The sequence below is a fragment of the Euprymna scolopes genome, chromosome 24 (genome assembly GCF_053919585.1).
Source record: "Euprymna scolopes isolate OS-2025 chromosome 24, ASM5391958v1, whole genome shotgun sequence".
Classification (NCBI taxonomy): Eukaryota; Metazoa; Mollusca; class Cephalopoda; order Sepiida; family Sepiolidae; genus Euprymna; species Euprymna scolopes.
This window is the reverse complement of record NC_136505.1, coordinates 17126118-17141108: the sequence shown is the minus strand read 5'-3', so window position 1 is coordinate 17141108 and position 14991 is coordinate 17126118. Positions and strand designations below refer to the sequence as shown.

Below are 14991 nucleotides of genomic sequence, written 5' to 3'. Positions count from 1 at the left end.
TTTTCATAACCTTCGTTTATTTCCTGGATTTTTCCATTACAGCCATTAAAAATATACCATTTGTTGTAAAAATCTAATTGATAAACATCTGAAGAAGTTGGTGAGGACAGGATATTTTTACGGAAACATAAATCGTAAAATTGCCAACTCATTAATGAAACGGCTGTAATAGAAAAATCCAGGAAATAAACGAAGGTTATAAAAAAGAAAACGTGAGTCTTTGAATTTTCAACAAAATTTTGCACTATATATATATATATATATATATATATATATATATATATATATATATATATATATATATATATACATACATATATATGTATATATATATATATATATATATATATATATATATCAAAGGCTTCCTTCAGTCTTGACAGACTATGGATACCCATGATAAGGGTGCCTGCGCATGAAATTTTTGTGCCAAAAGTTGTGCAATCTCCAACTACACCTGTCCTGAGTCGACATTGTTGAATACCAGTGGCAAGTGGAGGTTCAGGATGACTGGAAACAATGCCAAGATAAGCGGAAAGCACATACAGCGCCGAGAATTCCCAAATGGTTACCCATTTGTTATTAGCCAGGCTCAACGTTGCTTAACTTTGTGATCTGACGGGAACCAGTGTGTCAATTTTTTTTTTTTTTTTTTTACACAGTGGTCACCACTTATAAAGGCCCGGAAGCCACTCAGGGATCAGGGTTATTGCAAGTACATTACGTTAGTGTGGAGATTTGATGAAGTGTTTACTTAAGGGGGTGGTTCATTAGGAATTTGTTAACGTTGGACTTGAAGACATCCAAGTTCTAGTCAGGTGGGAAGCAGGCAAACGGATTATGCCGTACAAATATATACATACATATATACATACATACATTCATACATACATACATACATATGTATAATCCACATTTTTATTTCATCTTCTTCCCTTCCTTCCTCCTTGTACATATATTTTATAGTAATTGTAAATAAGTTGTTCACATTTTCATCATTAATTTTAATTTCTTCCCCCTATTTTTTTTTTTAATGATCAAAATGCTATCGTTTGCCCCTAACGAGGATGGCGAAAGACGTCTAGGGGCCAAAAGAATTTTTTTCTGTCATATGTAAATTTTGTACCCCAAATAAACTCTTCTAATATATTTTATTATTTCATGTATCCACATAAAATTTTATAAGGAGATATAATATTTTATGCATTTAGTTCAACAGTGCTTAATATGTGAGGAGAGCTAGTTAGTAAGTTATGAAAATATATATAACAATTAAGCTATACAGAATCTTCCGCATTTTATTCTCCTAAGATATCATCAGGCTAAAATGCTTTCCCTATGGTGAGTAAACACAAAATTTTTTGTAGACATTTATGCAGATGACATCACAATCTATGGCAACACTTCAAAAGCCAGCAATGACCAAGATCTTTCTGATTCTCTATTTCTTGACCAAAAACGTGGTGCAATGGGGAAAAGGGTGGCAGGTTAATTTTAATGCATTGAAAACCAAGCTTTTCTCTTTTCATCATAATTGCTCTGATCCTCATCACACCCCAATTGAAATGAATCTCTCTTGTTTTGGAGAAGCTCCATGTCTTGACAAGATTCTGGGACTGACTTTCACTCCTGATCTGAAATTAAACACATCAAATCTGTTGCCAAGATCGCTGGAAAAAATGGCTGGATCACTCTATTGCTCCAACAGGTATATCACTATCTATAGGGAGGTTGATGAACTGTGTTGATGCCCATCTTGGTCAAATAGTCTGTGACAAGGATGGAGTTATATACTGATTCATTGTCCTCGTGTAAATGCCACTGATCCAATTTGATTAGTGCTGGCCTCTTCCAATGGAATCTCTTCCTGAAATCCCTTAAAACCTCAACATAATATTCCTTGTTGACTGTCTGTCCAATGGGAACCCAGTGCATATAGATCACGCCCGTGCTGTAAAAAAAAAAAGGGATCATCATAAGTTTCTGGGTGGATTTGCTCTGTATGGCCTTCTTGGGTCTGGGAGAGCCAGCATGATTCCACTGGGAACTCGGTTTCTTGGTCTCTGGGTCATAGCAGTAGATCCAGCTTTCATCGCAGGTCACCAGAGCATCAAGAACTGCAGAATCTGAATTGAGCAGCTCGACCATCCCCCTACTGTCATGACGACTTTCTTTCTGATCTTCTCTGAACACCCTTGGAACAAATTTCACGCAAATCTTCTGCATCTTCAGTTTCTTGCGAATAATTGTGTGTATACAGTTCCCACACTGACATCAAATTGTGCACTTATTGTCTCTATAGACACACGACAGTCCTTATCCATGAAATTCTTTATTTGGCCAATCAACTCTGGTGTTCTGACTTTCTTACTCTTTACACACCCCGCATCATCCCTCACAAACTCTCTGCCTTCCTTGAATCTTTTATGCTACTCAAAAACTGATGCTCAATGCATGCAAGATGGTCCAAAAGCAGTCTGAAGCATTCCATAGATTTCTATGGCATTTTTTCCAAGTTTAAAACAAAATTGTATTGAATATCATTCTTCTAAAGTGTCCTCATGTTCAGATTGCACTTTTGAAATTCACTATCTGTGACAATTAGGCTTTAGTAGGGTGTATTCCAATTTTCTGCTGTAGCTGTTCATTTGAACCTGAAATCATAAAAATTGTTCAGTCATCTCATAAGATATATGGCAATAACATACTGAATTTTTAAGAGTCAACGATAATTTTAAATGCCTATACAAAAACGTTTGGAAATTTATTGGAGCCACTTCGTATGACCACATCTACAACAGCTACAATCACGGCTATGACCACAGCTACAAAAACAACTATGACCACAGCTACAAAAATAACTACAGTTACAAAAATAACTACAACTACAGCTATAACTGCAGCTATGATCGCAACTATGACCACAGCTATAACTACAGTTATGACTACTGCTCTGGATACAGTTATGACTACAGCTATGAAAACAGCTACACAACAGCAATGACTACAACTACAGCTATAACTACAGCTATGATCACAACTATGACCACAATTATAACTACAGCTACAACTATGACCACAGCTATGACTATTGCTCTGGCTACAACTATTACCACACCTATTATTACAGTTACACAAGAGCTACGACTACAACTATGACTGCTATAATCACAGCTCTTACTACTCAGGAGTTAAATATATATATAATAACAAAAGAAAAAAAAATGTGTACACACCGAAGACATTTCCTGGTACAAAAAGGTGTATCTTGATTGCCATGTTGTTTGGGCAGAACTCTTCGAGTTTCTGTAAAACTCTCTGCTCGTAGGATAGCCGCAATGATCTTTCTTTGGGACGAAACCACTACAAAAGGAGGATTGCACTTAAATGATTGCAGCTTCACCTAATTTATAGCTATCGTAACGGTGGTGGTGGGGGGTTAATAAAACGAACCAAACATTAATTTATCACCAAGTTTTTTATATTGGATGATAAAAGGAACTGATTTAGCATAACACCATATTTGATATCACTAAAATATGCCATGCCTCTTCAAAGGTAAACAAAACATAAGAAATATTATTAATTGCTCCTACTTTGTTTCCTTGCATTTGGTGTATACTACGTGACCTGTTTTCCTTCATTTTGTAATAATAGTGTGGTCTACGTCCATCATAATAAGGTTGTTTAACAATTTAAATGCCAATGTGATGCTGGTTATGTGGGGTATACTTCTTTCCATTTTCAGACTAATATGAACCAGCATGTTCCATCTAGGATTAAATAATGAAGGATCCCTTTGCAACTTTAGACTCTACCATTGGTTGAAAATGCATTCTGTGTCAGTAATTATCAGGTTGACAAGAACATTCTTGCAGTTTTTAACTTTTAAATTCACATGAATATATCTCAGCTCAAACAAAAATTTATTGATTGAAATAAACACCATCAGAATCAACACACTTTTGCCAACATAAAACAAACAACATGCCAGATATGTAAAAATCTTGCGTTCTGGTGGCGATGGAGTCGCTAAAGGTGTTTTTGATATCGCTTAGATTTTTAAAGCATTTTTCATGTCGAAAGTTGTTGAGATGCTTGAAAAAGTGGTAGTCGGTAAGTGAGAGGTCTAAAGAGTATGGTGGATGAGGCAGAATTTTGTAGCCCAAACAGACCAGAAATTTTAAATTTTAATTAATTTTAATAATTCACTTCTAAAATTTAAATTCTAATTAATTTTAATAATTCACTTTTAATTAATTTTTTTTTAATACGAGAATTTGCAATGCTATAAAATTCCTACCTTAACAACTTATTGGAAACTTCTTCAAAAAATTGTTTAGTTACTGAATCCATTTGAAAAAAAATCACCCAAGTAGCAAGTCACAGAACTTCAACTATATCAATGAAAATACCTACAATTTTAGCTTTGAGGTTATTTCTTTCAAAAGCTGTCCAATCTAATTCTGATATTTCTGACTTTAGTGGAATTCTTACCACTGATGAACAATTCAATGAATCAATGGAAACAAGATTTTTATCCTATCTTAATGATAAAAACTTGTGTCTGCTTTCCTAGATCCAAGATTCACATTTAAATTTTAAAAGAATGGCATGGAAAAAACTAAGAACTGGATTCTACATCATCTACTTTCTACTTTTGAAGCAGAATCGGCAGGATACACTTCTTCAAGCTCTGGTGAGGGTCAAGAAGATCAAAGTGAAAGCAAAACTGTATCTCTTTCAAGCCTGTTTGATGAATTAGCTTCAAATAAGCCTGCAGTAACAAATCAAAACTTAGAGCAGGTAGAAGCTAAGTTAAATCTGGAGACTGTAACTACAACAGAAATACAAGAATCACAATCTAAACTCAAAAGTAGTAAATCCCTTATGGTTAAGTGCAAAAAAGAAATTGACTATTATGTAGCTTTACAACTACATTTGATATGGTTGAAGTTCTGAGACCCTCCTACCAATGGTGTTTCTTCTTCATTGAACGGACAAATCTTATCTTTATCTTGTCTATAACTTTCTTAACATGCTTATGCTCCATTCCACAAGTTCAGCTGCTTATATCTCAAGAAGTCTCCATGGGGGAGGGGGAGATGATGTTGTCTGGCTTTGCCCAGTTGTAAAATATGCTTAAATTTGTCCAGAGTTCGTATATATTATTATGGTAGAGTCGTGATTTCAAAAGTAAAAAAAGAAATATTTTGCTACCATCAGCTAGAATCAAAACCGAAAGCAAAACTGTAGCCATTAAAGCTGGTGACGTTACAACTGTACCTACGTGACATGTATATGAACTGATTAAAAATAAACTAAGATGAATGTACACAAAATGTATAATGATTTTTTCAATTTTGATTCCTTTCTGACCCCTTAAAAACTATTTTAACCGGCTAAAGACCCATAAAAGAACAGTCACTAAAAAGTCCAATAATTTGAGACCCCTAGCGCCACACTGCGACTTTTAGTTTCAGAAGGGATAGAGTTTGAAAATATGGAGACAGACAGACAGACATATGGCCTTTTATATATTAGATTTCAATATTCTTTAATCACCTATGATATATATACATAATTATTTTTTTACTATAATAATTAAATACCTACAGATACTAGTGTTTCATCCTTTCAGGAATCTTCAGTGCAGGGTGTCACGATTAATACCAGTTGAACGATCTGAACCCCGCAACATGAGACATCTCTGGCTCGATTAGCGAAGACCTAATCCATTCGGCTACCATTAACCGCTTGAAATAACGTTGAATTTAAACATTTTAATTTTAAATGTTCATTACGTCAGTCAGACAGTGATCTAATCGTTATACAATGATCTATGCATAAGAGCTAAATTGACCGACTTTAATTCAACTGAAAGTGCTCAACGATAAGAAACGAATTTCTTAAAGGGGCTGTCATAATTATTTTTTTACTATAATAATTAAATACCTACAGACACTAGTGTTTCATCCTTTCGGGAATCTTCAGTGCAGGGTGTCATACATATATATATATATATATATATATATATATATATATATTTCTGTGGAAATATACTTTATTTCCTTATAATAATATACATTTCTAATGATTTCTAAATTCAAAATGGCGTAATGGAAACGGTTATTTACAGCTTCCTTTCGAATTTTCGGATTTTAATCATGTTAAAACACACTTTATTTCCTTTTGATGAATTGATTGTTGCTATTTCTTCTGATGAGTTAAGGGAAAAATAGATTCACTAATTGATTGATTTTATGCTATGAAACAGATACTGTCAAGAATTGTAAATGTCAACTGAAAGGAATAAAATTGTAAGATGGTCAACATCATGAACTTTGGAATATAGACTTTTGTCATTCATTCATTATATATGCATACATATATATGTATATATATTTTCTTTAATCACCTATGAGAAATGCTCCCTATTTTGGGTTGAGCATATTAGGGAGTGAAATAACAAACTGCCACTATACTGCAATGATCTTTGTGTAAACAAATGGAGCTTAGGCGTTTGATCATTGTAATTTCACATACCACATTGGCAGCAGACAAATAGGAAAACAGTTAGAAGCGCCGACTGGGCGGTTGAATTTCAAATTGAGTTAGTTGCTAGTCTAGTCGCACTGAAAAGCTGTGATACATTATAACAGTCTGTGTGTGGATAACTATATATATCAGGTTGACAAGAAAGTTCTTGCAGTTTTTAACTTTTAAATTCAAATGAATATATCTCGGCTCAAACAAAAAATTATTGATTGAAAAAAAGCACCATCAGAATCAACACACTTTTGCCAACGCAAAACAAGTGTATTTATGCCAGTAACGTCAAAATCTTTCATTCTGGTGGCAAAGAAGTCGCTGAATGCGTTTTTGATATTGCTTAGGTTTTTTAAGTATTTCTCATGCAGAAAGTTGTTAAAATGTTTGGAAAAGTGGTAATCGGTAGGTAAGAGGTTTGGAGAGTATGGCAGATGAGGCAGAATTTCGAAGTTCAATTTGTTCAATTTCTGGAGGGTTGGTTTAGCATGCAGTCGGGTATTGTCGTGGAGGAGAACTGGGCTTTTTCTGTTGACTAATATTGGGTGTTGTCGAAATTTCTGATGCATTTTATCCATTTGTTGACAGTACTTCTCTTCTGCGATCATTTTGCCTGTATTCCCAAAACTGTAATGGATGAGACTGGTTGCAGACCACCAAACAGTCAGCATGACCTTCTTTTGGTGCAACTCTGGAGATTAGCTGAGCTGAACTGAGCATCGCCTCTTGTCATAAAGAACCCACTTTTTATCACAAGTCACAACTCGGTCGAGAAACAGGTCATTCTTAACAGCATTTCTTTTGCTTGTCGTTCAATTCGTAAGGCACCCATTTATCAAGTTCTTTTGTCTTTCCAATCTCTCTCAAGTGGTTGCACATCATCCTATATGTTACATCTAATGCAGAAGCAAGTTCTTGAATAGTTGTGTGCTGATTGGCTTCAACTAAGGCTCTTAATTGATTGTTGTCAACATCCAATGACTGACCACTACGCTCATCATCTTCAAGACTCTTGTTACTGCCACGAAATTTCTTAAACCACCATTGTGCTGTGTGTTCAGAAGTGGTTCCTGGGAAATGCTTTGTTGATATCGCAAGGTGTTTCAGCAGCTTTTCTGCCTCGCTTGAACTGAAAATTGTGCGAATTTGCTTTTTTTCTATTTTGTATTTAATATTCTGAAAAGAAGACATAATTGTTTTAAAGCGATTGTAATTTAAATGATTGGATTGAGCGAAAAACGCTCTTTAAAAAATGATATATAAAGTAAAGGTATTATAATGAAAATTTATTTGAAAATACACCATTTGAAATCAAAATTAAAAATTTTGCAAGAACCTTCTTGTCAACCTAATATATATACTAGCAAAAGTACCCGTCGTTGACTGGGTTCAAAAACAGCCTACAGAAAATGGACTCTGATTTATTAAAGTATGATAGGTTATGAAAAGGAAGGGTTATAAAGAGATAGCTTCGAATTTGGGGGTATCAAAACCAAAGCAAAATATGATGAAAGCAAAAATAAAATAGATAAACCCCATAATTTATTATACCATACCTGTTCAAACTGAAACACTTATCACAATATTCTGTGGATCTATATTAAAAAACCTTGTTAAACTTTGTGAAATATTCCATTCTATGGAGGTCAGGCGCGAACGAACACCCCATAATTTTATTATACCATATTTCTTCAAACTGAAACATAATTATCAAAGTATACTTACGCAGATAGATATGAAAAGTCCTTATCAAAGTTTGTGCCTATTTCCATTCTATGGAGGCCAGGCGCGAATGCAGACCCCACAATTTTATTATACCATCCCCATTTATATTAAAACATACTTATCAAAGTATTCTTATGTACATCTATATCAAAAACACTTGTAAACGTTTTCTTTTTAATTTTTTAATTTTTTATTTCCATACTTTGTGGACCAGGCACGAACGCAGATCCCATAATTTTAATAAACCACCGTTCTGCAGGACCAAACATACCAATTCCTGTGTCTTGATACATCTTCTATCATTATATGTAATCCGTTTTTTTAAAATAGTAAACCATATAGGAGCTTATTCGTGACCAGAGACACACACGCGCACACATACAGACATTCAGCTTTATATTATATATATATATATATATATATATATATATATATATATATATATTACACAGTGATGTACATTTGAATCAAAATACATCTTCAATGCAAGAAACTGTGGCAGATTACTGTATATGTAATTTGGTTCAATGAAAGAGTCTGGACATGCAGGAGGAAACAGTTTGAAAAACTGAAAATATTTACCTGTTTAAACGGCTTAACAACCTTAATCATCACCTCATTATCTGTTTGTATCTCTTTTCTGTTGTACAATTTATAAAAACTGAAGAACGCACCAGGATGGACCAATTCCAAGTGAACATCTTCAGGCTGGCTTTCTTTAATACCCTATCATAAAAGAAATTAAAAAAATAAAACAAAAATAAATGAACAAAAAATTAGAATTAAAGTGTCATGGGCCCTATATTTCATATTTCATAATTCTTTAGTACTTTATCATAAAAAATAGAATTATAGTGTCATGGGCCGTATATTTCATATTTCGTAATTCTTTAGTACTTTGTCATAAAAAATAGAATTATAATGTCATGGGCCCTATATTTCATATTTTATAATTCTTTAGTACTTTATCATAAAAAATAGAATTATAATGTCATGGGCCCTATATTTCATATTTTATAATTCTTTAGTACTTTATCATAAAAAATAGAATTATAGTGTCATGGGCTCTATATTTCATAATTCTTTAGTACTTTATCATAAAAAATAGAATTATAGTGTCACAGGCCTGATAAAAATGGTCAAAGATATAACAAACCTAAAAGAACAAAAAAGACAATAACCATAAATTAACATAATGTATCATATTTATTTCTGAAAAAGGAATTGCTATGTTTGCAGATGCATATATAATGGTAATGTCTGTATTATTTGGAGTCATCGAACTACTGTTCTCATCTTGAGTGTGATTTTCACAATGTTTCCGTTGATGTAACCTCCGAGCTTCTTCAGGTGTATCTTGTCGAACTCAGGAAATTATAAAAATTATAGACAGAGAAGAATGGCGGAGAGTAAGACGACTCAAAGAAGCAGCACATATGCTAAAGAATAACCAATTACTAAGTAGACCTAGTATAGAATTTAATACGATATGAGAACAATTAATCATAAATAATAGATAATATACACAGTAATAAGTAAAAACAATATATATATATATATATATATATGTATATATATATATATATATATATATATATATATATGGTAAAATATAGTAATAATAATTAGTAATAAATAGTGATATTTACAACTAGAAATAAAAATAGATTTAAGATTCCTGGCGCACTGGCGCAGTGGTTAGAATACTTGGAAAAATCAATTGTAAAAGTGATATTCTCCTGAAAGTTGAAGGTTCAATTCTCATTGTGGGCAACTCAAAAATACAACTGCGAATTAATTAGGACTTCTATCCAGTCATAGCTGACGGAACAAGAGTATGCTACTCTGATGAAGTAAATAAAGGGTTCTGTTCGAAATGCCATTAAAATTCCTGAGTTTGACAGATACACTTGAAGAAGGTCGGAGGTTACATCGACCAAAACATTGTGACAACCACACTCAAGATGAGAACAGTAGTCCGATGAATCCAAATAATATGAATAACCGATTCTCATCTCAAACATTTAGAAGCATCATTTGTTTATTTGTCATCCTGGTTTTATTTAGAATGAAAGTTAAATTAAAGGGAAATAATTCAGTAAGTGATTTAATAAATTATTATCCATCTTAGTAGGAATTTTGCCAAGTGTTATATGTTAAAGTTGGCGTTATCGAACATCTTCTATATATTTAGTTATGTCGAGTAAATATTCAATATGGTGTCCAGCCAACAGTAACACGTGTTTATCCTACGTCATGGGATGTACTTAGTCAACTAACATTCATAGCAGAGCGTATTCTTTCGTGTGACAGTTATTAAAAGTTTAAATGAATACATTTTTGTTAGATATGATTTCAGGAATGCAGTGAATTATCCAGTGTAGTGAGAAATGCAAGTCAGAAATAACTTATACAACAAAGAATGCGATAAACAGAAAGTTGTGTTGGTTTAATTTGGGTTGGAGCAGGAATGATGGAACAATGGAATTAAAGAATGCTCACAGAGGAAATCTGGGACTTTTGTTGCCAAGGCACGTGTTGGAAGCAGGTACATATGCATGTGATTCACATGTTTGGCCCACGTGCTGACGTCACAAAAAAGTATGGAATTAATATATGCACTTACACAAAAGTTAGATTAGAAAATAGACAGTCAGTGTCAGTCAGGAGTCTGAGTAAGTCAGGAAGAGAGAAGCAATTAGTCCAGTAGAGGGGACTGGGAAGACTGACAGAAACTCTTAGAAAATGTAAGGGTCAAGAAAAGATGACAATGTAGCAAATTAGCAGGCATTGAATTCCAATCACCATCTGGATGAATAAACGTCTTGTATTTGTTACGTAAGCCTTTTGTCTTTGTTCATCTTTCAATCACAAGGTAATGTGTTTTGTCTTCATCATCTATATATATAAAAGGCAAATGCGGCACACGCATTTTTGTATGTCTCAAATGGGGGTTAATATCGCTTAGAAGTGTTTATATACCCCCTAGATAATAATATCTACGATTTGGGAAAGCGGGTCGTGTCTAGATTTATTTACGTCGATTTTTACAAAATTCTTGCTATTTCAGCCCGTCTTGTGTTCGTTCAGCTTTTTTGTATAAAACCGACACTAATTCAAAGCTAAGAATTGTTCCTGCCAATCGCACCGGGGGAACGTCCAGTAGCAATCAGCTTTGATCAATGTGGAGTCAAACTCCTTATATCAGACAATTACTATTCAATCTGGATAATCCCCTTTTTATGGGGAGCTGGTACCCCCCCCCTCAACATCTTGGGGAAACAACCAGCCAAAGTTGGGTAAACAAACCCAAAAGCTGCCCCCCCGCAGTAAAAATTAACTCTGCTACTTCTATTTGACCTCATTAATGAGGTCAAATAGAAGCAGCAGAGTTAACTTTTATTGCGGGCACGTGTCAATTCTGTTTTTAATACTTAAATAAATAAATTCAAACATGTTTAAGTTGCTCTTTGTTGGCCGAGCGGGTAACGTGTCAGGTTTTTTGCCCACTTTATTTTCCACTTTCGCCTCAAGGCTTCGGGTTCGATCCTAACTACTTACCAAAACTGTTTTTTTTAAGCCCCCCCCCCCTCAACACAAACACCCGGGCAACCATTTTTTTTAAAGAAGTTTTAATATTGTTATATATATATATATATATATATATATATATATATATATATATATATATATATATATATATAATATTTAAACAGGGTTCTTTTGTTTTTATCCAGCTCCCCCACCTCCCGCCCAACACTTACACCTCTAAACACCCGGGCAACGCCAGGTACCCCCACTAGTTTATAACATAAATCTCCCCTGTCTCTTTAAACGTATGTATGCATGTATGTATGTATGTCTGCCTAAAACTTTTGACAGAGGCGACGGATTTTCACGAGATCGGTATCGTTTTAAAGCTCGACCCTTCGGATGACAAATATTGAAAAATTGGCCAAAATCATTAATTCTTTCACCCTCAATTCAGCACTTTTCTACAGGGAGGGGCTCGCTTTATTTGCCAATATTTTCCAAAGTCACCCCATCTTTTCGATTGTCTAGCTTTAATTTAAACCTACGCCACTTCCGGTTTGGTGATGGGTGCAATAGCAAAGACGTCACTTTTATTTTCACATTCTTTTCCTCCTTTGCAGTACGGATTCGAGCCTGCTTGCCTACTACCACTTTTTTTTCTTTCTTTTTTTGCTCAACACACACCTCCAAATACACTGGAAATGCCAGGCACCCAGGCCAGCTTGTATAAAGAACTTTGCATGTAAGCCCCCTTCAAAAGGTTGACTGTATCCCCCCTCTTCAATAATGCATCCCCCTCTTGTTTAAAGAACTTTCATTGCACTTCTCTTCACATCTATCTCTCAGTCCCACTGTCATAAAAATTTGCTCTCTCTACCTTGTATCTGTGTAAACCCTCCAACGCAACAAAAGTCAAAATCTACAAAACAAACCACCATAAATATGGTATTGTCGGAACCGTTGATTCTTTGGACGTGTAATATTGTATTAATTTTAATTAATGCTTAGAAAAAAAGTATCTGTAAAAAAAGGAAAAGAAAATATTTTCAAAAGGTGATATTTTTTATTTTTTGGATTTTTTCTTTTTTAATAAAAGTTTAAACATTTGTTAGCATCTTAAAAGTGTTAATACAATCAAAATGGATGCAGTTTTCCGTCTTGCTCAGGACAAGTTTATTTTTTTTATCTGGGCTTGTAAAAAAGTTATTTAAAATCAAATTCTGACGAGTTTAGAGGCAAAATGTTTTAATTTTATTTTTGTCATTGGTTTTGTAAATATATCGGCTATATTTTGTCCTAATGCTATTCAATTTACAATAATGAGTTCCTTTTTTACTTCATTTCTTATGAAGTCATTTAATATCTGTATGCTTATATCTTTAGTGAATTACTGTGTTCTGTGCTAAGACTATGCTGGCATGGCTCTCACAATTAATTACTATGGGAGCTTTAGTTAATTCTGGTTTTAAGACATTTTTTAAAATGGTCTTTAGATATAGCGCTTCTTGCACAGTATGTGAAAGCACTAAAAATTCCGTCTCACAAGTAAAGAGATACAATCTGCTGCTTTTTAGATTTCTATGAAATAATAGACCCAGCTTTTGATAGTCGAAAACAATATCCAGTTATACTTTTTCGATATTCATTGTTTCCTCAATCAAAATCTGAGAACCCCTCTAATTTTAGGCGACTTGTTGATTTTCTAAATACTAAATGCTGTGCCTAAGTTCCCTTTTAGACACGAAAGACTTGTTTAACTCTGTTTAAATCCTCCATTGTCGGTCTTGATAATTTTTGTGATAGTTTTGTTACTGTGTAAGATACATCAGGTTTTGTAGCAGTCATTAAGTATATAAGGCTTCCTATTATCTTAAGGTATAGTTTATCGTCAATGATTCTGTGTCAGTATTTTTATTGATATCATTTTCAACTGGTGTAGTACGTTTCTTGCATTCTTTCATTCCAAACTTTAATGGGATTTATCAATGTACCTCGATTGATTCATTTTAATAATTCCTTTTTCATGAGTAAATTGTATGCCCAGAAACCATGACATCTGGAAAAGATTGATCATTTTGAATTTTTTAAATTTAATCTGATCTTAACATCGATTAACACTATATCACAATTTGATGCAATTAAAATGTCATCAACCCATAAAACCAATATCAGTAATTTATTGTCTTTGTTTTGGGTATACATATAGGGACCACTGGGGATTGTTTGGACTCTTGTTTAATCAAATAATCATGAAATACTTGATTCCAAATTTATCCACTCTGTTTCAAACCATACAGTGATTTATAAAGCCTCCACATGCAATTTTTATTTTTCATTATGTAATAATTTAAAAAAATCCTATTTGTCTATCTAGTAGTATGTTCCACATGCAATATAATTAAATATAATTTTAAAAGATAAATAAATAATTAGTGCATTCATGTAGGGTCCTGTAATATTGTGGTTGAGCAAATATCGATATGGTTAAGTTAATTATCGGATGCTATTGCAGTTTCGTTTTTCTTTTTCAGGAGCTCACGTGTATTTCAAGGCAACAAAAAGACACATAATACAAGCACGTCATAGCAGAATACTGTGGTAACCTCTTCCATTAATCTTTGTAAATACATTAATTTTATTGTATTTCGCCTCTGTTTTTCCAATTCTTGCTACCAAATGCAAAATTATAACAATTATGAATCTCTCTCGAGAAGTAATATAAATTTCACAGTTTATTGGGGCATTTAAATAAACATTTTTTACTTCCATTTGATAGATGTTAAGGTTATATTGCGATGCGGTTTGCAATAAAATTCTGATTGTAGTTAGGTTTGTAGTCAGTGAAAATGTTGAAAATATTCTACGCCGTAAATCCGAAAAAAATCCTTTGGCAACCAATCTTGCATATACTCTTCAACGCCTGACACTGTAGTCTTTGAAATTAGACGTTTCTGTGAATTTTATGCATCGGATTCTTTTTATTGTATTTTTGCCCAGAAAAAATACTAAATGTGCAAGGGGTTCTCAGTCATAGCCTAGAAAAATACTTTGGTCACTCTCGATATTTAATTTGCTTTTCTTATTTATAAATGCGAAGCAAGTTGAACCAAATACATGCATTCTGCTTAAGTTTGGCTTTTTACTGCAGAAAGCTTCATATGGGGGTTTGGATAGTTTTTGTTA

At 33.6% G+C, this 14991-nt stretch overlaps 1 protein-coding gene across 1 annotated transcript in view; it reads right to left on the bottom strand.

The window, feature by feature from the left end:
- The window catches only part of LOC145246609 (methylthioribose kinase-like), a 47759-nt gene that overhangs the window by 23199 nt on the left and 9569 nt on the right, over nt 1-14991 (bottom strand). The window contains exons 2-3 of the mRNA XM_080108275.1: nt 8857-9000; nt 3237-3363 (exon numbers count right to left, since the gene is read on the bottom strand). Of these exons, the coding sequence (XP_079964401.1) occupies nt 3237-3363; nt 8857-9000 (271 nt within the window). The remainder of the gene's footprint in view (nt 1-3236; nt 3364-8856; nt 9001-14991) is intronic.